Source organism: Cladophialophora carrionii (genome assembly GCF_000365165.1).
Source record: "Cladophialophora carrionii CBS 160.54 unplaced genomic scaffold supercont1.1, whole genome shotgun sequence".
Taxonomy (NCBI): Eukaryota; Fungi; Ascomycota; class Eurotiomycetes; order Chaetothyriales; family Herpotrichiellaceae; genus Cladophialophora; species Cladophialophora carrionii.
In genome coordinates this window covers 720,953-744,998 of record NW_008481816.1, presented here as the reverse complement: position 1 = coordinate 744,998, position 24,046 = coordinate 720,953, and the positions used below count along the sequence as shown (strand labels likewise).

Genomic DNA, 24,046 nt, shown 5'->3' with positions numbered 1-24,046 from the left:
CATCCAATCTGTTCCTCGTCTCTGATTACCAGCAAGTACAGCTGCAATTACTTTCCGCTCGGTCTCCGCCCCGATTACCATAGCGGACGGCTTGCCAAAGGCAAAATGTGACCATGTCTCAGCGATGCTCCAGCATCTGGCATCTAGCAATGGCACCGCTATTCCGTGAAGCTGATCCACTGCGTCCACTGCAGTGGACTTTGTCCTTTGGCTATGGGCAACGCTTCGCACAGAGATGGCAGGTCGCGATTCGAGCCACGGTGTAAGACAAAGATGATCATGCACTCGCGCCTGTACTCTGATGGGCACGACTTCGTTTCAATAGCACTCAGGCTGAAGCAGCAATAATATCGCTAACAAATGGTGACTGACTCTGAACGGATAACATCCGAACCAGCCCGGTGCAGGTCCTTGAGTGGTTATGTGTCGAGCTGAACCGCTGCAAGGCTGTACCTCCAGAAGCTGTATTCGAGGCGACCTTGGACGGCTCTTCGAGCAAGCACGTTGTAACTCGTTGGACGCAGCTGAGAATGGCGGTCCCTCAGGCCGACTCGTTCATCGCTTGGAAGAATTCTCGCCCGATTCGAGCCTGAGCTAGTGGCCTCTTCCCAACACACATACAAGGAACCATCTTACTTTTGACTGCACGGCATTCGACGCCCGTTATATTTCGTCCCGCTAGTCCACGAAATTTCGGCCAGAGCGTCGAGTGACACGCTTGTGCCGGGGGCCCTGGCAGTCCTCAAATATACCGAGCAGATGCGGATGCTGGAATTGCCGCGTGTGGCGGGCTCCCCAGCAGACATCAAACATTTCAAGCAGATGTGGATGCTAGAGGAGCTGCGTCCTGGTTACTTCCAAGGGCAACAGCACCGTACAGATCACCATTCACTTCATCTCAGGTCAAATGAGGCTCGCTTGATGGAGCTAGGCTCATCCGACGCCACGCCAGGTTTCATCATCTGCGTTGACCATTCACAGTGGGAAGTACACACGCACGAAGACTCTGTCACTGTTGTCCACTTGTGGATGAGTGACCTTGTTGCGACACTTCTGATGCCAATGCGCTGAGACGATCAACCGCAAGTCTTTGGCTGCGCGCAGCTGTCCAGCGTGTCGAGCATAGCTCTGAGATATGGCGCCTTACCAACAGCACCCAAGTCATGGGTTGTGCACCATCGGCAAATGGCACGAGAATCCTGGCCATCTGTAACCTGGGTTATGCCGTGCCTCCATAAGAGCTACGACCGGAGCGAATGCGTTGGCATACTTGGCATATCGAAATCGACGCACTTTGAAGACCCGCTGCCTCGAGCTCGACGTCGCATTCACGAGAAGCGCAATGACAATGACAATGTGCTGTAGGGAGAAGTTGAGCTTGCCCGGAGCCCTTGCGACAAAGTCCCAGCAGAACCCACTCAGAGGCCGACCGGGAGTTCGCAGGACAACGGTCTAAACGTCAGATGAGATTTGAAAGCCAGTCGTCGTGGTCGCCGCACAGCAATCATCGAAGATGACAAGTCTGAACGCAGGACGGAAGGGACCGCTTCAGCTGTCTGTCACCAAGTCGATTGATCAACCAACCCAATTTTTGGGCCCTAACAATGTCGAAGGAGAGCATAGCCGAGGAGAAGTTTTCGACCAGGCGCTGAATAGGCTGGGTTTCAACACGAGCAGGACAGGTCAACAAAACGCAAATCCGCAGGTCGACCTCAAATTGTTTCCCCAGAACCGGGTGCTTATCAATGGCCATTCTCTTCTTGACTGTAAGGGCTCGTGGCTTTTGCGCCGCGTCAGACACGAAAGGGCTCAACCTAGGTGGGCCAGAGCTGTCGTTGTGATCGAAATACAAGAAGGTGGTGTACACCACGGCGAGTTTGTTGCTCGTCGTTGATGACCTCCTTGGTATCTCCTTGGTGTATGGTTCTTCGCAGACGGAGTGAGGCGGGATGATCTCGCAAGCTGCAGGACCACGGCACGGTGGGTGTCGGGAGCCGAGAAAACTGCAAGTACGGAGGTGTCGAGAAACACGCGACACAAGCCAGCTCAGATCGGTCGGGTGATGGTTTATTGTCGTATCGCCCTTGAGTAGAGGGCTGGAAAAGGACACTCCCACGGATTATTTCATGGTTGCAATAGTGTCGGCGTCAAGACCCTCGAGTAATGAGGAGGACCTGACATGTTGTCGTTGGGTGGCGTTTGATGATGTGGTGCATCGAGTCGAAATCTGAGTCAGGTGTTGTATGCATTGAAGGAGTGACATGCAATCGTTAGCTTGAGAACAGCTGATGGAACACATTGACTGTCCATGAGTCGTCGGAGGAGTTGAAGAGTGATAGATTTCCAAAGTACATCGAGCGAGACCCTCGACACTTCCTTTGACTCCGATCACATCATTTTCGAAAGAGTGAAACAGGGCATTACACAGGTCAATTCAACAAGCCTGCGCTCTTCCCTGCCTCTTACCACAACAAATACCAGGAGACCTCGTACACAGTCCTCCGTACGGGTGTCTATGATGCCAGCTAGGAGATTGCATTGCATAGATCATCTCTAACATTCACCACCAGGCATCGTCTAAACTACATCTTCCAGACATCTGTCTAGCAGCAACACCAAGGAGGGACGGCTTCCCATATCAAGTCCAACAGCTCTACTCTCTACCCTATACTTATATTACATTCACATGCAACGTGATCTGACAACTCGACTATAGATCTGTCTGCCCGACCCGTCCATTACTGGACTTTGAATAGACGCGATAGACGCGATAGGTAGTCATTTCGTACACATCTCTGCCCGCCACTCACGCTGCCGTAACAAGTGCAGCACACTTGCTGTCTGTCGATCAGGGGGGTACGTAATCGCACCGGACATGAGTGTAGAGTGACCTGGCTGTCTGGCTGTCTGTCTGGCTGTGCTGGTCTGGTCGGTCTGGTCTGGTCGGTCTGTTTGTCCGTCTGACACCAAACATCCACCCCTCGATATACTGTATGCTTGGATTTAGACTTTCCCTCACCGTACACTGAAAGACCGCCATGACGGCTGGGATGATTCGCCTTCCAAAAACGTCCGAGGCCAGAGGGGCACGCGCCATGGTTGAGTTGAGGTCGGTCGGGGGACGAGTACCATGGAGCTGCTGGGATTGCTTTGCGCAAGGTGAGCCACGACAAAGAAATGCCTTCCAAATGGCCTTTCCGCACAGGTGTCAAGTTCGTTGGGTGGGTAGGCAAGTAGGCAAGTGGTTGTCTTGAAGATTCTGTGATAGCTTGCGCCAAAACGCCCATCTGTGCACGCATGCACGTATGCATGCTTGTCTATCAGGGGGACCGTATCCCTGATTCGACAAAACTTCCGGAGCATCCATATCTGAATCTAGATCCGTTTCCATTTCCATTTCCATTTTGGCGCCTCTGGAGCTCCCTCATATGTGTAGCATATTAGAACATTCGCCTACGGGCGCCGCATATCCAGACTCGACAATGGGGGCCCGATCTATGACACTGGATTGTTGAACAGATAACTGACGCTCTCGCCGTTGTGAGTACGTCTCACAGCCTCGGCCAACACGGGCGCAATGTCAATAAACTCCAGCCGACAACCCTTCTGGCCCTCCGGCACCTTGAGCGCCTCGATCTTATCCGCACTCACGGGCACCGTGTTCGTGATGACCAGCCGGGAAAGCGAACTCGTCTGCAACGTCTCCACCGCCTTGCCGCTGAGGATGCCGTGCGTGACCAGCGCCACCACGTCCTTGGCCCCATGCTTAATGAGGGTGTCCGCCGCTTTGGCCAGCGTGCCGCACGTGTCCGCCATGTCGTCGACCAAAACGGCGACCTTGTCCTTGACGGTGCCGACGAGGGTCATGCGCGAGACCTCGTTCGGGCGGGATCGTTCCTTGTGGATCAGCGCGAAGGGCAGGTCCAGCTTGTCGGCCATGGAGGTCGCTCGTTTCGCACCCCCGGCGTCGGGGGACACGATGACGCACTCGTCCCTCACGCCGTTGACCTGGGCGCCGGATTCGGTGGCGTGCATCAGGTTCTCGCGGATCCACTTCACGCTGTTGGGTTCGGCGTACAGGTTGTCGACGGGGACGTTGAAGAAGCCCTGGATCTGCGACGCGTGCAGGTCCATGGTGATGATGTGGTTGCAGCCCGCGGTCTGGAGCATGTTGGCCATGAGCTTGGCCGTGATGGGCGCCCGCGATTTGTCCTTCTTGTCCTGTCGCGCGTAGGGGAAGTTGGGGAGGATGGCGGTGACGCGGCGAGCCGACGCCGTCTTGCACGCGTTGCAGATGATCAGGAGCTCCATGAGGCCGTCGTTGATGTCGTTGGGCCGGGTCGATTGGAGGATGAAGACTGTAGGAGCAGCTTGTTAGCCAGGGCTGAGCAGGGCGCATGCGACAAAAAGAGATGCGGGATGTGGAATGTATAATGTACCATCTTCATCGCGCACTGATTCACCGATCGTCACGCTGGTCTCTTGGTTCGAGTACTGCAGAACCATAATCTTCACGAGCTCGATACCTAGCCTGCGCAGGACGGCGGTCCCACGTTAGTCCATGACGTGTTTCCCACAGGGTGGAGGGTTGTAGCAGACCTTCTGGCAACAGCCTGAGCGAGCTCAGGGTGACTGTTGCCAGTCAAGAGCTTGATGCTGTTCGAAGCCATGCCGTCAGCGGAACTCAAGGGCGACGCTGCTACCGTCGAAGCATTTTGAAAGGCAGATGAAAGGGCAGGAGGAAGAGTTAACTCGGTCATAAGTGAGCCAGGAAAAAAATAATCGCGGGTAAAGTTCCCCGCGTCGCTGGCGCTTCGACGAACGGTGGTTGGCGCCGCACCGCGGGGATGGGCTCGGCTGTTTCTTATGCTTGGCTATTACTCGTACGGGACACTCGACAGCGACGACGTCTGCGATACTGTACGCGAATGTTTTGCCAATGGAGGCGGTGATGGATGGGCTCTAGACGGGCAAGATGAGAGGATCAGGCATGATGCAGAGGCGCAGGGACAGGATGGCAGCAGGAGTGATGATGATTGCTGGCTCTTTTCTTTTGGTGAGTTCGACCAGTTAATTGGACTAGATCTAATCGTCCCACGACCCTTGCAATGAACAGGATTGAACAGGCCGTCTCCGTCAATCGCACTGTGACACGGCACAACACTCCATCGTCCATGGCCCCATCCCCAAACCAGTCATCTCAGCACATGCTGCCGGTTGCTTAGGGGCACTTGTGCATCGAATGCACACTCACGTGACCACGCTCCTGGCTGCAACGTGTCCACCAGCGCCTGGTAGAAGCATCACTCGACCGGTATCCGTCAATATGCCATCTCATCCGGGTGGCCGCACGTCTACTTCCTCATGGAAGAGGCACGTCTCTTCCTCAGCTCAGTTCTCTTCTCACGCTCCTCATGCACACGCTTGGCCAGCAACTGAGCATACTCATTCGCAGCATCCTTGGCGGCCTCAGCGCGTCTTCTCTTCAGGGCAATGCGATGTCTCTTGTGTTGCATGCGTTGAGGGGTGACGAGTCTCTGGATCTTGGGAGCCTTGGTGTACGGCTTGGCGCCTTCCTTCTTGGGGACCACTTCGCGGCGAATGACGAATTTGCTGCAGAGTATAGATTAGCACATGCATAATGTAGAACGATTTCGTCGGACAAGGCCATACCGAACATCGTCGTTCTTGCTTAGACCGAAGAATCGTCGAATCTTGGTGGCACGCTTGGGACCGAGGCGCTTGGGATTGACCACATCCGTAAGACCCGGGATATCACCCTCGCCCTGTTTGACAATGGAGAGAGCGAGGACGGAAAGATCCTGGCCGACAATGCAGCCACGGACGGACTTGCGCTTGCGTTCACCAGTCCGTCGGGGTCGGTAGCAGGAGTGGCCGTCGGCGAGGAGGAGCTTGACACGAGTCGGGAGCATCTGAATGAATCAAGTCTCAGCGAATTTTGTTCTTCGAGATTTCGCTGGCGCTTTCACCAAGCTAGGGGATGGTAGTACGTACGACACCCTGCTTCATGGGAAAGCCTTGCTTGTCATTACCGCCGGTGATGCGGACGATCTGTTTCACGCGGACTCGTCAGCGTGCCCCTTTACGACATTTCCAGGTGCAGGATCATCGTACGTAGCCCTTCCATTCATCACCCAGGCTGTCAGCTGGCACTTCGTTGCCCATGCGCTTCTCCATGAAGACGCGCAGCTTGCGCTCATCTTCGATCTCGATCAATTTTTGCGACCCATTGGCCGGGTAGGAAACGTTCAACTTCATCTTGCCGGGATTTGCTGAACGGGGCTGTCAAGACTGTCGAAAAGCCTTGACAGATATCAGCGGTTGAGGGTTGTCGAGGTGGTGTCAAAGATGTTGATGGTGAAAGCGCAGCTGCAATCTCAAATCCGAAAAGTTCTGTGGGTGGTGCTCTCTTGGCGCCTGAGCTAGTTAGTTTCAAGTTAGCTCAAGTGAGTGCTTGTCCATTCCCAAAATGGTAGTCTTGTCTGATTGGCCAGACCCATTACTGAACCTTTTGCAGGACTGAGTACGGAGTACTAGGTACCTACCTCGGTAGGTACTCCGTCGGTACCTACCTCGGTAGGTACTCCGTCGGTACCTTACTCTTACACAGAACGATCCCGACCAGCGCGATTTCTGCCGAAGCCACTTCAAAGAGTTGCTCCAGTATCCAAAATGGATGCTTGGATGCGTTGCCGATTCTATCTAGAAACGCCGTTGACATACCCAGCAGGCTTCTTCCCGTCCATTATTTGTTCTAGCTGCAGGTATTTCTGTTCTGCCTGCTCAATAGTGCGAATATTTGCGCGCATCTTGTTCATAGTCTCTACCCACTCGTCCTCTTCGACGCTGTCAAAGACTATCCCACCACCAGCTTGCAGATAGGCCACGCCATCTTTCACAACCATGGTTCGCAGCGCAATGCACGTATCCATGGCGCCCTCATTCTCAATCTTCGAGCCATCGGTCGAAACGTGTGAAAAGCCAAAGTAGCCAACTGCGCCAGCATAGACACCTCGTTTCTCCTGCTCTAGTTCGGCGATGAGTTCCATCGCCTTCACCTTTGGTGCGCCGGAGACAGTCCCGGCTGGGAAAATGCTTCGAAATGCTGTAAACCTGTTTTCGCCTTCTCTTAACACGCCTGAAACCTGGCTGACTAGGTGCTGAACGTGGCTGAATCCTTCTACAACCATCAGTCTGTCGACCGTCGTGGACAGTGGATCGCAGACACGGTTGATATCGTTGCGAGCGAGGTCTACCAGCATGACATGCTCGGCACGGTCTTTGATGCTGCTACGCAGTTCCTCGGCCAGTCTCTCATCTTCTTCCAAGGTGTGACCCCGTCTGATAGTACCAGCAATGGGATGGGTGATGATCCGACCAGCTTCTTCCTTGACGAGCAGCTCTGGCGAAGCGCCCACAATGCTGAAATCTTCGCAGTCTATGTAAAAGTGGTAAGGTGAGGGGTTGACTGTGCGCAAGTGCCGATAAATGTTGAAAGGATGGAGCGTGGTGGGTCGTGCTATTCGATGAGAAGGCACGGCTTGGATAATATCGCCTTTGTTTACATGCTTCTTGAGCCGGGTAACGTGCGCTTCATAGCCAGCCTGACCGATATTCGACTTGAAAGGCTGATTTTGGACTATAGGTGGTTGGTTGGGAAGGGGCATGTGTTCAGCTTGTAGTGTCGCAATCGTCTTCTTCAGTCGCTCCGTGGCCTTTGCGTAAGCCGCTTCTAGGTCGGTTGTGGACTCTGCTGGCGGTACATAAAGATATGTGATGACTTTGCAGACATTCAAGAAGTGATCGAAGGCGACTATTGTGTCGTAGAGCATGAAAAAGCTCTCGGGCAGTTGGAGGACATCTTTCATGGGTCGAGCCGTCTTGGGCTCAAAGTACCGCACACAATCATAGCCGACATAGCCAATCGCGCCTCCAGTCAAGGGGGGCAGCCGTAGCGATGGTACACTCGCAACACGGTATTGTGCCAACTCCTTCTCCAGCCGCGGAAGAGGGTCTTCTTCAGGGCCATGGCCTGGGCCGGACTTGATGACCTTGAGAGGGTTGGCTCCCACGAAACTATACCGTCCGATAGTCCCTGATGTTGCAGCGCTTTCGTACAGAAACGAGAGTTTGGCGCCCTCAGACACTTTCAAATATGCTTGTGTCGGTGTGAACAGGTCGGCGGGGATTTGTGCACACAAGGGGACAAGATTGGGAGGATGTGCGGACGATCTGGACTTGGAGAGGATAGAGGAGACATCCTCTAGGGACGGTAGGATTTGTGCCTGGCGAAGGTGAGCCATGGACAGAACGAGCGTATTTGCGAGTACGAAATACCATGGAGGGGTCAACGCCAGAGCAGGTGATATGGGTTGCGAATTTATACGAAGCTCAGGGCAGAGCAGGTCAGTATAGTTTGATCCTTAGGCATCCCATCAGCAGTAATTTATGGGGTTTCGCATATGGATGTGCATCGCTGTACGGTTGTACTGTAGAGGAGGATCTGTGGTAAGCACGAATTGAGTCATGTCACCGCTTTCTGATTTTGAAGTGCTCCTCGAATGTTTTCGGGAGATGCCCGGCCCAGGGCCTAGCGTGGTACTCCCCACAAATTCAATTCAGCCAATCATGCTCATGCACCAGCCACCTGGAACTCAGCCATAACCTGCATTTCGCTCCGCCAGGCCACCGCCTGCGCTATCAGTCCGCATTCCGTTCATACTGTTAGGTGTTCGCAGGCTGCTCTGGTCAACCACTTGGATCAACACGACCCAAGAATATATATCAGGCCGACGATTATTTCCGCTGTTTCGGATGTCGCCCTTTGGCAAGGAACACTCAACTTCCCGCATCAGCAAACATGTCGCTCGCTGACAGTCTGGTCGACGCTAACCGCTGCACTTCGCCAACGAGACCGAGTTCTTCTTGGACGACCAACTCTCTGTTTGCGGACTCGGCAATCAGCGTCCAGACGCCCGCAACCCAGAAAGAGACATATCCTTTTGATTCAGAAAATGCGCTCAAGGAGCACGCAATTGCAGATCGTCTCAGCGGCTTGGTATCTGAAATCTGGGCCTCCGAGCAAGACGGCGGCATTCGAGGCGAGAAAAGAAGGCAAATCACAAGGGCTGTAGAGGCGATCGAGGCCGCATTGGAGAACGACTCGCTGTCGGGGGAGAGTAGCGAAGCAGAAACGACCCATCCCACTCGGTCACCAATCACACCGGAGCCTCCCACAACCCCATTCATAGTGAGCGATCTTGAATCGATCCGGACTTCCTTGGCCGCTAGTGTTGAATCAATGCGCATGCGACAACAAGAGCAGCGCCACCTGCATCAGCTGACAACCGAAAAGCTAGAAGCAGTCGCACAAAGGTGTATCCAACAGGAAAACCGCCTGCGCGAGTTTGGCAAAGAGATGGCAAGCCTCAAGGAAGACAACCAGTCCTTAAGTCAGGAAAACCAGGTGCTCCATGTCCAATTGAACAATGCACAGTCCGAGTGTGCCAGGAAGGAGATTGCGATCAAAGCGATGTCGAGCGCCGTGTCAGGGTTGGAGGGATATGTTAATGGCTCTCCCGTTCCAAAGAGGTCGGCTGCTTCTCCGAGGATAGTCTACCGAGGGAAAGGGAGGTTTCGCGGTCGCTATTACGCGGACGAGCCCGTAGAAAAGCCGGTGGATTTTGGTCTTGGTGTCCCCGCCGATCCGAAGGCTCTACACGAGGGTGTTACGGCGTGGCTTCGAGGGTTTCGTGACGTGGAGGAAGAGTTGAGATCGGCTCAGGGCTCTGCTCAAAATCCTCGTGGAAAACAGCAGCAGACCACTCCGAGGATCCTCGAGGACGACTGGGGCGATTTCGAGACGGCCACTAGTACATGATTAACAAAGCCAGGAGTACTTCAAGAGGCAGATAACCGTACAGCCTCAACTAATCTCAAGTTGCTCATTTCAGCCGATGGTTACTCATTGTTGCTCGTTACGAGACGAGGGTGCCCGTTCCGCGTTGTTGGAAGCCCGACAATCGTCGATTGGCAGTGACCATGGGTGGTTTGGTACTCCAGGTCAGTGCTGATACAAAAGTGTATCATCCGGCTGCAGGTCCTTGAGCACAATGTCGTAAGGAGTAGACAACCGGTTATTAGGGTGACTTTCAGCGTTCAAAGTTGATGATAGCGACCTATGTATGTCAGTCCGGCAACCTTGAGACGATCGCTTTGCCCTAGGGACTTACCTGTGAACCTAGTCCGAATGCAAGCTTCTTGCTGTCACCATCCCACGCCAATGTATGGTCAGCAGTCACTTGGTAGGCATCGCCGTTCACGCTGGACCGGCCTCCCGTGCTCATCATGTCGTCATCTTTTAGTTTCGAGCCATTCCACAGATTCTGTTCATCCTTCCATGAGGCCATGTGATTGTGATCATGTTCACTATTCCAAATACGGACAGTATCATAGCTGGCTCCCGCCAGACAGAAGCCATCCGGCGAGTATGACAACGCCATGATCGGCGAGCCATGGCCGACAATGAGCTTGCAGACCGAAGTGATAGAATTGCTGTCGTCGTCGTAGCGCCAGACCTTGATGGTCCCATCCATTGAGGACGTAGCAAATTCCTGTCGCGAGGAAGCATTCAACGGAGTCGCTGGCCGAGGTCGAAGTTCTAGGCCGGTAATATGCGCCTCATGTGCGCCTCTTTTGAACAAATTCTGTGTTGGCATCCACAGCGTCCCAGTCTCAGCTGATGCGGCCACCAGAAACGGGCTCGTTCCCCACCGTAGAGTGCATCTGACAAAGGTCCACTGGTCGTTTGCTGTAGGGTCGGACGTCCACTTCTGCTCAATACCAAGAGCCGGGGATATTCGGAAGGAATAGACCGAGTTCTGGCCTGCTGCACAAACAATACCAGTTTCGTCAAGAAATGCACCGTCCATGTCCATCAAAGTTTCCGGAACCCGTACCGTCGACAATTCTACTTCAGCAGGCAAGTTCCTGTGGTGCCACTGGATGATTGACGAACCAGCAGCTTTGGTCGTGGAGATGTCATCGGAATCGTAGGGTGCAAGGCCGAACAGGCTGGAGCCTTGAGCCTGCCAGATCATGCTCGTCACTGCCCTTTGTGATGCGGTCAAATCCTCAACCATACAGAGTTCTTGTCCATCGAATACAAAGATGTGACCGGACAAATTGGTGTATGTTGCGATTGCTATCATATCACCATGTGGCTCCCAGGCGACGGCACTTATCAGCTTTTGCCCAGTTGAGTCCACAAGTTCCTGAAAGCGAGACGTGGAAGCAGTTGGAGACCCCGGGGTAATGTCCCAGATTCCGCAGAAGTCATCGCCCATCGCAGTCAAGGCATTGCCGGCGCTAGGTTGCCAAGTAACCCGGGTCAGAGATCTTGGGACATCGCCAACCGTAGGTGGGGGCAGATTGAAAATTGTGCTCGACTGCGCGAGGTTTACAACTTTGGCAGGTGTGACCTGGACGCCCCTGCTTTCCCCGATGAGTAAAGTGTGAGTCGGCGGTGGTACGACTTCGATCTGCGGCTCGTGATTATGTTGATCTGCGACCAGTGAGTCCTCATCGACATCCATACGCTCGTCAGCCTTGATCCCATTCATGAATGGGCCTGCGTCGTCGGGCCCGAGATCCGTTGCAGTGGGCGATCTAGCATCGGAAATGGGCAAAACGTGACCGTTCACCATGTCAACATCCATCGCAGAGGTATTGGCAGCACGATTGGCAGAGGCCGACGGCTTACGGGTAGCGCTTCCATTGCGCTCGGAGCTGGCGGCCGTCTTTCGGCCTCTCTTCGGCGCAAGCTGGGTAGCCACAGGTAGAGACACAAGTCCATTTGCAGCGGGATCGCGGGTTTGCTTCTGAGGTGCAATGAGTGAATCGTGCGGCGAAGGCGTCGAAGGAAGTGCTTCTTCAGGCAGTTCTAGTGGAGGCTTCTCGCTCTCGGGGCCGAAGAAGAACATTGACGGGTTGAGCTGTTTCGATGGCCGGCCATTCTACAACGGGATTAGCGGGAGTGTGTTCCTGCCTGCACGGAGACAGATATTATACCTCATCAATTGTTAGGGACAGATGGTGATAACGAAGACCCTTCTGAACGAGAGAGACGAGTGCGTGGCCCTTGACGCATTTTGCGAAGGGGAGGCTTTCTGCATCGACTCTCCAGTCTCGCTGGAGCTTGACAGCGGCATCAGCGTAGCCTACACAGTTTGGTTTAGCGCTGCAGGCGTGGTGGGTCCCGTGCCAGGCTTACCTGACTCTTGAAGGTATCTGCAGCCAGAGGTCAGTAACTTGAACGGCATCGAAAACGGACGTTTCAAAGTGCGCGCACCTCCATATGAGATAATTCAGCTGATCCGAACTGAGTGGGGGTGGCTTTGCGCTGAAGGTTGATGCATTGTCGGCCTCCATCCCGACATTCCGCTCTTGGGGCGATATCGAGCAGGGGCTCTTGTGTCCCAAGCAGACAAGCACTTTGAGGACACGAATCGGCCACAACAGCGATGGTGAGAGGGCTAAAGCACCGGGCTCGAAAGATCCAGCCGACGAGACCGCTCTTCCGACTAGCAGGGACGATGCGCAAGCTGATCTTGACTGTTTGGCCTGGCTAAATGCGAAGAAATGAGGATGAAAGGACCGGGACCAAGAAAATGGGTGTCGAGGTGGGCGCAAGCTACCAGCCTGTCGAAATCCGTGGTAAAGCGTGTATTAGTTTGTCAGGCCACGGGTCGGCGAAAGTATTGTACAGATCGAAAGCAACAAGAAAGCCGTGCGGTTGTCGATAAAAATTGGGACGTGTTTGGATCGAAAGTGGTGATGGAGATGAGAGAAGGCACCGCAACGGGATGGGGATGATGTGCAGTCAGTGACAGTGGTGCCAGTGGTGCCAGTGGTGCCGGTGGGTTGGCAACTCAGGGCCCCTTGGGCAGCCAATCCCAGCCGCGGGCGTCGTCGGTGGGCCACGTTGGTGCTTTTTTCTGCGAGTTTCATGTCCAGCCTGCCTTGCACCCGAGGCACGAGATCGACTGGCCCTTGAGCTTGACGATTGCCCTACTGGTACGAGTACTCGTTCTCGGGTCTCTCTCGTAATGGCAGTACGAGTATGTACTACTGGAGATAGCGACGACGAGGGTGGCGATGCCGTCGCTTGTCGCGCGTGATTCTCTCCAACACTGCAGGCTACAATTCTGGCTGTGGTGACCTGCTGTCCTTCCCAGTGGTAAGACTCATTATCATTCGTTGATTGAGACCTTGTGCCTTGTACGGTACCCCTGCATCGTGTCTGCCACTGCGCGAACTTTGGGGAGCGGCTAGGCGGCTAGGCTTGGAGAGCCACGCTCGTCGCGCCCCCGGCAGAAAATCTCCGGCTTCTCGTGAATCCTGCGAACCTGTTTCGCCTGGTCTGGTTCTTGCATCGCAGTAAATCACCACCACCGCTGTGTTTGCAGTGTCTTCGTCACAGACACTGTGTAGTCCACCATTTCGCCTCTCGACACACCATGATATGAGCAGAGCGAGCATTTCGTGCAATGGCTCTTCGAATCAACCTTCCTCCGATCACGCGGGTCCTCCTTGCCACTATCGTCGCCCTGTCGTTTCTTTACAACATCGCCCGATGGAGGCTGTCGTCAAACAGCCCCAGCCGCGAGGACCCCAGCGGCACATCTCCCTCCCCACCTCCGACCGTGCCATATCTAGCGCTGGTTCCGTCTCAGTGCATATGGTACCCGTGGACATTTCTCAGCGCAACCTTTGTCGAACAAAACATCCTGACGCTTCTCGTCAATGGCATCAACATTTTCTTTGGGGGGAAATACCTTGAAAGAGCATGGGGAAGTCGGGGCTTCGTCTATGTCATTCTCATGTCGTCCGTGATACCCAACCTAATAATGGTTGTGACCTACATTACATGGGCTGCCTTGAGTGGAAATCCTGAGCGAGCCTTGACCCCAATCACAGGAGGCATATCCACGCAAGCAGCGTTCCTGGTCGCCTTCAAGCAGCTCGTTCCCGAGCATACCGTCAGCATATACAAAGGCATGATCAAGATGCGAGTCAAGCATTTCCCGGCAGTCTTCCTCGCTCTCAACACTCTCTCGGGCCTGATACTAGGAACCGACGTTGCCTTGTTCCTCGCTTGGTACGGTCTGATTACGACCTGGACATATCTGCGGTTCTACAAACGCCAGCCCGACATTTCGGGCTCGACCACGGATGGCCAAGGCCTGAAGGGTGACGCAAGCGAGACGTTTGCCTTTGCGACGTTCTTTCCAGACGTGGTCCAGCCGCCGATTGCCGCTTTCTGCAACCAGATATACATCCTGCTTTGCAACCTGAAATTATGCACGCCCTTTTCCGACGAAGAAATTGCAAGCGGGAATGAACAGGCTGCCGCGAGAGGTGAGGCTGGCCTCCCGAGTTTCAACAAAGCACGCGGCGCAAGAGGCATCAGCAAGCGTGAAGAGGCAGAGCGCCGACGAGCCCTGGCCCTCAAGGCTCTGGATGAGCGCCTCAATGCGGCTGCTGCTCGAAACCAAGTACAACCTACCACCGCCAGCGCGCCTGATCTGCCAAAGGGGCATGAAATGCTTGGACAGACGGATTATCGCCCTGATGAATGAGGCTCGTCACTTGATTGGCCAGGCCTCGAGAGATTTGTGTTGCTCTCGATTAATTGATTCAGCGTTTAGCGATTGATCTGTACCCATATACTCGTATTGGAAAGGGAATGACCATGAATCCCATTCTGAGCGGCCATTGCGCGACTGCACGCTCCGTCAATCTCGGGTCTTGGGCCACTTGATATTTCGTTCTGTGCTGTCGGCGAGGTCCGAGCCAGTGCTTATGGAGAATCCACTGATGGGCCCAAAGCCTGCATCACCCGCTTCCAGACGAGTCGCTTCCTATCATCGTTCATTCTTCTGGTGGTTCCATCTGGTTCGACTCCGATCGCTACTCGCTATATCTATCTCTACCAATCATTTCTGCACGCGATCAACAGTCAAGTGCAGGTACCCTCGTCTAGTGCAACCCTGCTAACTACATGCATTCCTTCATGTACCCGGTACTCGTACATATTCCTGCATCGTTAGCTGCCTTCCTTTTCTTGCCCTCGACGCCGATCTACTTTTTGCGCAGGTGCTCCGATCTGACCATCCGACTCGTCCAAAGAGCAAGCTGCGGGTTCTCTCTCCGCCACTGTGGGGAGGAGTATGACGGCCTTCTGCAGACGAGATGCCCTTTTCGAGCCTCTGATCCGATGGTCAAGCTCCAGGTAGGTGAGTAGGCGAGCAACGTGGGAGCTGCAGCTCGCCCGAGCTTAGCTATGTGAGATTTATAAAGGTCTTGCTCGCCTCTCAAGTTGCTGCTCCGGGGATTGCGTCCTGTGTCTGTCGTTTGTCCCTCGATCCTCTCTGCGCCCTTGTGAGCTGCGAATCAGCAGCAATGGCGTCCATGAGGTATCTTGCCTTGGCTGCCGCCCTGACGAGCGCAGCGCAAGCTTCACTGTACGGCGAGACTACCGAAAACCACACTTGCATCCTTGGTAAGTGCCTTTGTGTCCATGGAAGTTCGCAATGACCTCCAACAGATCTAACATGAAGAATCCAGACCCGCTCGCCCTCTCCTGCTCAGCTCAAGCTCAGCCCAACCTGGTGGACTCGTGCTGTACAGAGACCTACGGCGGCCTCCTCCTGTCCACTCAGTTCTGGAGCACTTACACTGGCCTTGAGACGCAAGGTCAAAAACTGCCCGCCAATACATGGACACTCCACGGGTAGGGTTGACCTCCGGCATCTCCGTCCACGCGCCGCAAAAGCCGCCCCCCCCCCTTCTTCTCCCTTCTCAACGGTTCTTTTCTTCTTCCACCCACCACTCAGACACCAACCCATCTCATACCATGACAACCATTCTAATCCATTTAATAGATTATGGCCGGACTTCTGTAACGGGTCATACACGCAGTATTGCGACTTGTCTCGACAATACGATCCAGTCCCAGCGCCAAACACGACGAACGGCCTCCCCAACGGAACCGTCGTCCCGCCGTATACCGGGCCAGACGTGGGCACGTTCATCGAAGAATTCGGCCGCTACGACCTCCTGCAGTGGATGGACAAGTACTGGGTCAACCAGGGCGCGCCGAACACTGATTTCTGGGGCCACGAGTTCTCCAAGCACGCCACGTGCTTCTCGACGTTCGACCTGCCCTGCTACGGTCCCCAATACGTCGAACACCAGGACGTGATCGAGTTCTTCGAGACCGCGATCAAGTATTACCGCCGGTTGCCGACGTGGGGGTGGCTCAAGGAGGCCAAGATCGTGCCCAGCAACTCGACGACGTACACGCTCGCGGACATCCAGGGCCAGTTGACGAAAAAATACGGTGCCGTGCCGTACGTGGGCTGCAGTGGTCCCAGATATAACACCACGGAACAAGGCATGAGGGAGAATAGTACCGATAGCGGACGCACCGTCGTCAGCGAGGTCTGGTATTACATGCATGTGAGTTCGGCCCCTTCTGTCCGTGTTTCTTTGCCAGCGAGGGTGTACCCGGTATTGAGATTACATTTTACTAACGAGAGTCATTGAATATATAGGCTTATGGACGTCCTCAGGAGGGGAATACCGTCCCTGTCAATGCCACGAGTCCCAACACGTCCTGTGCGAAGGCCAAGGGGGCATTGCATTACTATGAGATGACCCCTGGCTCGGTGCAGGATAGCTAATTAGAGAGACTGGCCTTTATAATGGGCAAGTATATGATAGGCGGGAAATATAGGTGATAATAATGGAACTGTACATATTGACACAGATATGATAATGCCTTTTACCATCGTTAATGTTTTGATGACTGTTCGAATAGTCGACGACTTTACTCGGTTGGAGACCCCTATATACGTATTGAGGTGAGGAACATTTACACCTTGCCTTGCTGGTTTGTAGTCATGTGCTTGGAGGTACGCCTCGGCCTCTGAGTTGTGATCGCATTTTCCATGGCTCGGCCAAAGAAATCACCAAGATATGTCCATTGTGCAGGCCGAGGTGAGATATCTTTCTCGCCCCTTCGGTACGCTGCCTTTTGGGGCTTCTTAAACTCGTCTGAGTGTATGTATACACACAGAGAGATTCTAAGTTGAGTCTGACAACATCTGGTTCCGTCACTCACGGCGATTGTCTGTACTCGACCCGGACAGGCGAGCAAGAAAATGATGATGGATCTTCGCTATTACCTAAGGCGACTCTTTCTTCAGATTGCTGACGCTGGAACTCACAAAGTCATCTTTGCCGGACTTGGCCGTGTCGTGCAGAAACGATTGACAAATACAGCGAGATTCTGCGGCTGAAAGAGGATTCAGTTGAAGAAGTTGATGTTGTATCTGAGCATAGAGGACCGTCATTGCCTCGACGCTGTAGCAGCTTTTGTCCAGAACTATTTGTTTGTCGTGGTGATGGGATTGTTCATTGATTTGCGTTACTTCAGAGGTCCAGCCTCTCGCTTGACTACCACCATGAGGTCGACACCATCGAGGAGAAAATCCTAGGCACATCTCTACGTTTAAGGTTGCCGCCCGCGAGTTAACACGTCTTTCCAACTTCAGTTTCCGGCGTAACGTCGTAAGAGGTTGTGTCCCGAAGTCGGAAATCGATCGGCTGAGGCTTCGACAGGAATACTCGGATGCGTACCTCTAATAGCCGATTGAATCCCAGGGCGGACCAGGACGAGGTAGGAGTGGGCCCAGAACAGAATCCAGCATTAATAATGGCCTTCCTGTGAACGGATGACTGCGTCGTGACAATTGCATCGTTGCTCAACTTGGTCTGAGACGAAGCCTTGTTTGAATCAAGGCTGCCCAAGGCAGTTCTTTCCACGTTGATTTGTCCAGCATGGTTGGTTGGCGTGTGTGGATTGAGGGTAGACATGCTAGCAACCATAGAACCGCCTTCGACAGAGGTCTAGCCGGGGAAGTCCCCTTCTAACGTGCTATCGTCAAGAGTTGGCTGTCAGCAGAGGAACTCTTTACCCCTATTTTTCCGCTCAGATAATCAGCTGAGGTGGAAGATCCCTTCCTCCCTACGCTGAAGGAGCAATGTCTCCTGCAGGCAAGGCGTGGGATAACGCTCTTTCCGCTTGACAGATACAAGGGCTTGTCGAGCGATCCGCTGAATTGAAGTATGATCCATCCGGACTGAGGTGAGTGATACGTTGTGTTGAGCCGAAGAGTCAACAACACACCCCCTGACAGAGTATGATCACTATTGCGCTCGATCACCCTAACGTGCATATTCTTGAGCTAGAAGAAAAAGCCAATGTACCAGTATGATTCAGCGTCGCGTCGCATTCCGCCAGCAACGTGTGCTCTTGTATCCCTATGCCAAGCTTAGCTGTTGCCGTTGTTGGTAGGGTGGTAGAGGAGCGTGAAACCGTGCTTATCGTTTATATCGGTACTGCTTCTTGTCACTATTTGCTTTCTATTTTGGTAAAGTGCGTTGAATAGGCGGCCCTGAGATGAGGTACGCAACGTGGGTAGTGGAGATGTTAGGCAGAAGCTGTCTGACGAGGCTTCAACATATAAACCATGAACAGCAGCACTTCGTGCTTACATTTGTGGCGCGACTTTCTCATCGTGCCCGAGTAAGACCACTATCGTCTCAATAGAGCTATCCGAAACCTATTCCTCCATGCCGGTCACCGAGCTGGCGCGCCTCAGCCTCCAGTCGGGCACTGAGGCTTCATCCCCAGCTCTACTGACGAACCTGGCCAAAGCAAAGGAGGCAATGAAGGAGGCCAGTGGGTTCGAATTCTGGTGTTACCACTGCGTGGAGGATCCCAGGGTCATCTTCATCCTCGGATCATGGCCTTCAGTCGAATTCCATATGCAGGACTTCATCTCCAGTCAGCCGAACCAAGAGCTGCTAGCTCTGCTCAAAGATCAACTGACTGTGGACTGGATGTTCCATCTGGATATCGACCAAGTTACACATCCTCTGCCATTGAGTCGAGACATGGTCGCGATTGTGCGGCATTTCGTAAAAGATGGCGACAAGGAAGCGTTCAAAAGCACATTTGAGGCCACGAGATACGAATTGGAGTCCTTCGTTGGAAAAGAAAAGGTGGTTGGGGGATGGAGAATTGATAATGGGTATGACCCATCAGCCGAGGGTGAGAACAGAAAAGAGGAGTTCGTGCTGTTCACTGCCTGGGACAGTGTCGAGCACCATGACAAGTTTGCAAACACGGAAGGATTCCAGAAGTACAGTCAGATCAGGAACAACATCGATGGAGCGGAGATTAAGCACGCGAAACTGCTCGACGTTGGGGAGCTCGTCCGGAAGTGAGGAAGCGCCATCGCCGCGGCCAAGCTCGTCTTCAGCGTTGTGGCAGGCGTGGCGCGAGACGAACGGTGTGAAGGTGCGCGAGGCATTTTCGGTATGGTGTGTTGTTGATGGCGCGCCCTTTCCCAGGCTGTTGTGCGTTGCGTTGGTTTCGTGGCTCCCGCCGTGCGCCCCGGAACCGTCGGTTCGTCGCTGACAAGCTGCGAGCTGCGAGCTGCCCAGTGCGTGCCAGTGGAAGCTATTGACGCGGCTGCCAGCTCGACGCCAATGATCGGTCGCTCGCGAGAAAGAGGAGAGCGACCGAGCTTGGGTCACATGGACTGCTCCTCCTCCTCAAGCATTCCTCTTGCCGTTTCTTTATCAGCGGTTCGTTCTTGAGCAGCTCTGCTCCTTCTTGAATACTATATGAATTCTGCCTGAGACATCTCGCCTTGTCGCTGCTCGTTAGGAATTAGGAAATCAATCGCATATCAGTGGATCGTCTCCAGCACCAGCCACTAGTAATTGCACTGCGCCACGCTGTCACCGCAAGCTTTGACGATCCACGCGACGGTCATCATCGTCAGCAGCCTCCAGCTTCCGCCAGCCGCCCGAAGCAAAGCCAGCACAGGCCTCCCGGGCACCTGCTTGCCGCCCACATTACGTTAACCTCCTCACCACCCTAGCTAACCTTAAGGCGACTGCGGGAATTATCCTACCCGCCCGTCAAACTGGCATTCTTCGCTTCGCCTCTTCTTTATCAAAACCTCCCCACTGTGCGTAGAGTGACCGATCGCAACGGCCGCAGCTATTCGGTCACTGAAACGCCTAGCCGCTCGTTTGACGTCCCGCCCTCTCGTCGCCGAACCGTCGTCGGCGTTTCCGACGAACTTCGATCTGCGCAAGCCCGCGTCAACCGCAGTCAGCATTCGCCTGAGAACATATACAGAGGATCGTTGTTCGAGACCGCGCCCATCTACAGAAAAGGAGGCAGTATGTCGAAGGTCGTGAGAAATGTCAAGAACATCACGAAGGGGTATAGCAGTGTGCAGGTCAAGGTGCGAAATGGTAGGTGTCCGCTCGAACTCAACTCCGTTTGAAGACTAACACGTGAATATCAGCTACCTCCAATGACCCATGGGGCCCGACAGGCACAGATATGGCTGAGATTGCGGCCCTCACCTTCAACAAGTAAGGCTCGGCTGACTGCACGGCCTCGCCTGCACTAACAAATATCACCTAGCCCGAGCGATTTCTACGAGATCATGGACATGCTCGACAAGCGACTGAATGACAAGGGCAAAAATTGGCGACATGTCTTGAAGTCTTTGAAGGTCCTCGACTATGCTCTGCATGAAGGGTCAGAGTTGGTGGTTACCTGGGCGAGAAAGAACATCTACATCATCAAGACACTTAGGGAGTTTCAATATGTTGATGAGGATGGGAGAGACGTGGGACAGAATGGTGAGCCTTAATGACAGTTTGGATCTGTGAAGGTTGCTAATTCAACGTAGTCCGAACATCTGCCAAAGAATTGACTTCTCTCATTCTCGATGAAGAACGCCTCCGCAGCGAGCGCTCCGATCGGAAGTTGTGGAAGACTCGCGTTACGGGCATAGACGAGTATGCGCCCCAAGCCATTTCGGGGCCGTCCCAGCCACCTCGAAGAAACACTGAAAGGCACGATCAAGCTCGTCGCCAGGAAGACGACGATTTTGCAAGAGCTGTGGCATTGAGCGAAGAAGAAGCTCGGCTTGCGGCTTTGAAGGAGCGGCAAAGCCGTAATGATAACGAGGATCAAGACCCCGAATTCAGGAAGGCGATTCAGCTCAGTCAAGAAGAGGCCGACCTACGCAGAAGGCAGCTGGAGGAACAAAATGCTGCTTCACTGTTCGACGACACCCCAGAACCAGCGCCAACACAGAGTCAACCCACTGGCTACAACCAAGGTTACCAACAACAGCCGGCGGTTGACTGGTTTGGGAACCCTCTTCAGCAACAACCTCAAAGCACTGGCTTTCTGAATAATCAGTACGCACAACCACAACAAACTGGCTTTCAGAACGGCTTTGCCAACGGGTTCCAACCAGCTCAACCCACGGGGTACGATCAGTTTGGACAGCAACCGTTTCTTCAGCAACAGAACACAATCCAGCCCCAGCAGACAGCTTTTCAACCCAACAACCCGTATGGCGTGCAGTCTTCCACGGACCTGTTCGGTGTCCAGTCACCTCAACAGACTTCCCTCCAACCTGGGACCAACAATCCTTGGGCCACGCAAACGCAGACTGCCGATACACTGAAGCCATTGCCCACTGGCTCGAACAATCCTTTCGCGCAGAAGACGCAGCAACCATCCCCTTCGCCGTTCGCTCGTCCGAGCACCCAGCCTCCACTGGGAACCTTGTACGAGTCGCAACCAACCGCTCAGTTTGCTCAGCCCTCACTACAGAATCCGATCGCAAACTACTCTTCGCCGCAACCATCATTCCAGCAACAACAGAAGCCAGCCAACCCTCAACATGCGAAACTTAATGCTTTGTTGGCTTCGGGTGAAGGGCAAGACACCTTCGGCAACACCGGTGACTTGCGTATTCCTGCTCAACATACCGCACCTGGAACATTTGTCAACTCAGCTGGACAAGGACTGGACCGTCTTCGTGCTGCACAGACTGGCACCAATCCGTTCTTCTCATCGCAGGCGACTGGTTTTGGGCAAGTGCCTGCTCAGACTGGCCCTGCAGGCGGGTTTGGTGGTGGCTATGGGCAGCAAAACAACAACCCATTTGGCGCCCGGCCGACGGGACAACAGGGTGGTAGTCTGATTGACCTTTAGCCTCGAATCGTATGATGATGGTCTTGGTATTGTGCTGGGCGACTGGATCTGAGGCATATTATCCTTATGTGAGCCACCTTGTTACGACATGAAATCGGACTCTGAAGGGTACAATTTGTATACACTGACTTGTGCTTGAGGAGTTAACTAGCAAAGCTGAATAGCCGTACGGCACCCTGGTTACAGAATAATAGGCATCCTTCATCAAGTAGCCGCCCTAGTCTCATCTAGCGTAGCACCCGCTCAGTAGACAAAGCACGGGGAATCGAGTAAATATGATATCCCACAAGGCTGAAGTATGATGTAGCCGTGCAGTGGACATTATCAGGCGACCCCTGCCGTGCCCTGCCCAGATTTCCAGCCGGCGCTATTTCTTCCTTCCCGAACTGAGGAGCCCAGTCCCCACGATGGCGCCTTGCAACGGCAAGGCCTGTCAGCTTCAACTGCCTGGAACGGGCTCCCAGTTCGCCAGGGTTTGATTAGTTCAAGCACAGTACTCCGTACTCGTGTCCGGTCCTGGATCTCTACTCCCTTTCGCGTTCACTGAACTTGAAAGCTCTCACGCGTTCGTTGTCGGCTCACAGCGACCCAGCTCCAATGTGCTGCGCTCGGTGACTGCGAGCGCGTCCGCTCTTTATTCCTTTGTGTTTTCTAACGCTCCTTCAGTCCTTTCAAATGTACATTTGAGGATCAGCATACAACACGAGTTATCGATCAAAGCTGTCCCCTGGGAACACCCATTTTTATAGGCAACGATGCGCTTTATTTTGCACCTGTCAAGTTGGATGGCAGCCCTCATCGTCGTCTCCTCAGCCCTAAAATTCAGCTCTCCGACTTCAGGTGCTGTGATCGATCCAACTCAGGCCATTACAATTTTGTGGTCCGTCAGCTATACTGACCCCTCCGTGATCGACCTCAAGCTCAGCAATTCCGATTCAGACGCGGATTTGACTCTTGCGACTGGCGTGGTCTCATATACGGGGACATATATTGTGCCAGCGGGCACTATTCCGGGTTCTGGTTCTGGATATGTCCTTGTTGCCGTCGGCAATGGCGCTACTCTCGCCCAAGTTGCCGGGTTATCGCTGGGCGACACAGGCGACCAGAATTCCGCTATCGCCGATGTGACATTGATCTCAACTCAGACTGTCGTTCCGACACCAGCTGGTCCCACCACTTTGGGTGCGACAGACGACACAAGCAGAGCCGTCCCTACAGCCTCTATCGACTCAGTCGGCGTCACAACGTTGTCGGGAACAGCAGGTGAAAGCCAATTTGTGGCTTCCATTGCTCGCACTGACAGCAGCTTCGTCACAAGCACAGCCAGCAGAACGAGCATCAGCTCGAGCTCTGCTACGGCAACGGCCGGGAGCACAAATACCGCCAGTGGACAGAGACGACTTGATGGCGAGCTTGTGCTCGGTGCCGCAGGTATTGTGGCCGGCATTGTAGCTCTTTTGGCATAAGGAGAATGTATTTAGAGTGTCGATTGTTCATGATATTGTCCCGTTTGTTTGCCTAAAAGACCGAGAACAGCTCTGCTTGTGTATCATTGTCGCTGCTCATTCCTGCCTTGTTCCACGGACATACAAAATTTGCCATATGCATTTGCTCAGTTCCTCGCATACTCATTGTCAGAACACGAGCAAGGAGGTAACACGTCCGATAACCTCGGAAGTTGCAGATCTTGATCCATAACGAACTGACAAGGCTGTCCTGGGGTGGCTGAGGTAATACCCCGGCTCCACGCCTGCCACCCCCCTGCTGTGTCGGCTGCTCTGCCGGCTGCTCTGCGGGTTGCTTGCGCGATGTTGCTTCTCTGCAAAAGCTGGTGAGGTTCTTTAGATTGTGGTAATA

The 24,046-nt window shown here is 53.8% G+C and overlaps 10 protein-coding genes across 10 annotated transcripts; 6 read left to right on the top strand and 4 right to left on the bottom strand.

Moving 5' to 3' along the window:
- Positions 1 to 3,495: 3,495 nt before the first annotated feature.
- G647_00268 (uncharacterized protein) lies at positions 3,496 to 4,506 on the bottom strand (the record flags this gene model as incomplete). Its single annotated transcript, XM_008723671.1, has 2 exons — positions 3,496 to 4,358; positions 4,440 to 4,506. 2 exons carry the CDS (start codon positions 4,504 to 4,506, stop codon positions 3,496 to 3,498), a joined length of 930 nt encoding a protein of 309 aa, XP_008721893.1.
- An 848-nt stretch (positions 4,507 to 5,354) lies between these two features.
- On the bottom strand, positions 5,355 to 6,279 carry G647_00267 (40S ribosomal protein S6-B; the record flags this gene model as incomplete). Its single annotated transcript, XM_008723670.1, has 4 exons — positions 5,355 to 5,613; positions 5,674 to 5,933; positions 6,016 to 6,072; positions 6,136 to 6,279. The coding sequence occupies 4 exons, from the start codon at positions 6,277 to 6,279 to the stop codon at positions 5,355 to 5,357; spliced, it is 720 nt and encodes a 239-aa protein (XP_008721892.1).
- Positions 6,280 to 6,719: 440 nt separating this feature from the next.
- On the bottom strand, positions 6,720 to 8,324 carry G647_00266 (anthranilate synthase component I; the record flags this gene model as incomplete). The annotated part of the gene is made up of 1 exon (XM_008723669.1): positions 6,720 to 8,324. One exon carries the CDS (start codon positions 8,322 to 8,324, stop codon positions 6,720 to 6,722), a length of 1,605 nt encoding a protein of 534 aa, XP_008721891.1.
- Positions 8,325 to 8,881: 557 nt separating this feature from the next.
- G647_00265 (uncharacterized protein) lies at positions 8,882 to 9,901 on the top strand (the record flags this gene model as incomplete). Its single annotated transcript, XM_008723668.1, has 1 exon — positions 8,882 to 9,901. One exon carries the CDS (start codon positions 8,882 to 8,884, stop codon positions 9,899 to 9,901), a length of 1,020 nt encoding a protein of 339 aa, XP_008721890.1.
- Positions 9,902 to 10,172: 271 nt separating this feature from the next.
- On the bottom strand, positions 10,173 to 12,450 carry G647_00264 (uncharacterized protein; the record flags this gene model as incomplete). The annotated part of the gene is made up of 5 exons (XM_008723667.1): positions 10,173 to 10,199; positions 10,254 to 12,035; positions 12,091 to 12,239; positions 12,293 to 12,309; positions 12,371 to 12,450. The coding sequence occupies 5 exons, from the start codon at positions 12,448 to 12,450 to the stop codon at positions 10,173 to 10,175; spliced, it is 2,055 nt and encodes a 684-aa protein (XP_008721889.1).
- Positions 12,451 to 13,568: 1,118 nt separating this feature from the next.
- Positions 13,569 to 14,660, top strand: G647_00263 (uncharacterized protein; the record flags this gene model as incomplete). The annotated part of the gene is made up of 1 exon (XM_008723666.1): positions 13,569 to 14,660. The coding sequence occupies one exon, from the start codon at positions 13,569 to 13,571 to the stop codon at positions 14,658 to 14,660; it is 1,092 nt and encodes a 363-aa protein (XP_008721888.1).
- An 823-nt stretch (positions 14,661 to 15,483) lies between these two features.
- G647_00262 (uncharacterized protein) lies at positions 15,484 to 16,766 on the top strand (the record flags this gene model as incomplete). Its single annotated transcript, XM_008723665.1, has 4 exons — positions 15,484 to 15,583; positions 15,649 to 15,814; positions 15,966 to 16,542; positions 16,638 to 16,766. The coding sequence occupies 4 exons, from the start codon at positions 15,484 to 15,486 to the stop codon at positions 16,764 to 16,766; spliced, it is 972 nt and encodes a 323-aa protein (XP_008721887.1).
- A 1,954-nt stretch (positions 16,767 to 18,720) lies between these two features.
- Positions 18,721 to 19,377, top strand: G647_00261 (uncharacterized protein; the record flags this gene model as incomplete). Its single annotated transcript, XM_008723664.1, has 1 exon — positions 18,721 to 19,377. One exon carries the CDS (start codon positions 18,721 to 18,723, stop codon positions 19,375 to 19,377), a length of 657 nt encoding a protein of 218 aa, XP_008721886.1.
- Positions 19,378 to 20,348: 971 nt separating this feature from the next.
- On the top strand, positions 20,349 to 22,189 carry G647_00260 (uncharacterized protein; the record flags this gene model as incomplete). Its single annotated transcript, XM_008723663.1, has 4 exons — positions 20,349 to 20,421; positions 20,475 to 20,544; positions 20,597 to 20,817; positions 20,868 to 22,189. 4 exons carry the CDS (start codon positions 20,349 to 20,351, stop codon positions 22,187 to 22,189), a joined length of 1,686 nt encoding a protein of 561 aa, XP_008721885.1.
- Positions 22,190 to 22,944: 755 nt separating this feature from the next.
- On the top strand, positions 22,945 to 23,655 carry G647_00259 (uncharacterized protein; the record flags this gene model as incomplete). The annotated part of the gene is made up of 1 exon (XM_008723662.1): positions 22,945 to 23,655. One exon carries the CDS (start codon positions 22,945 to 22,947, stop codon positions 23,653 to 23,655), a length of 711 nt encoding a protein of 236 aa, XP_008721884.1.
- Between the last annotated feature and the right edge of the window lie 391 nt (positions 23,656 to 24,046).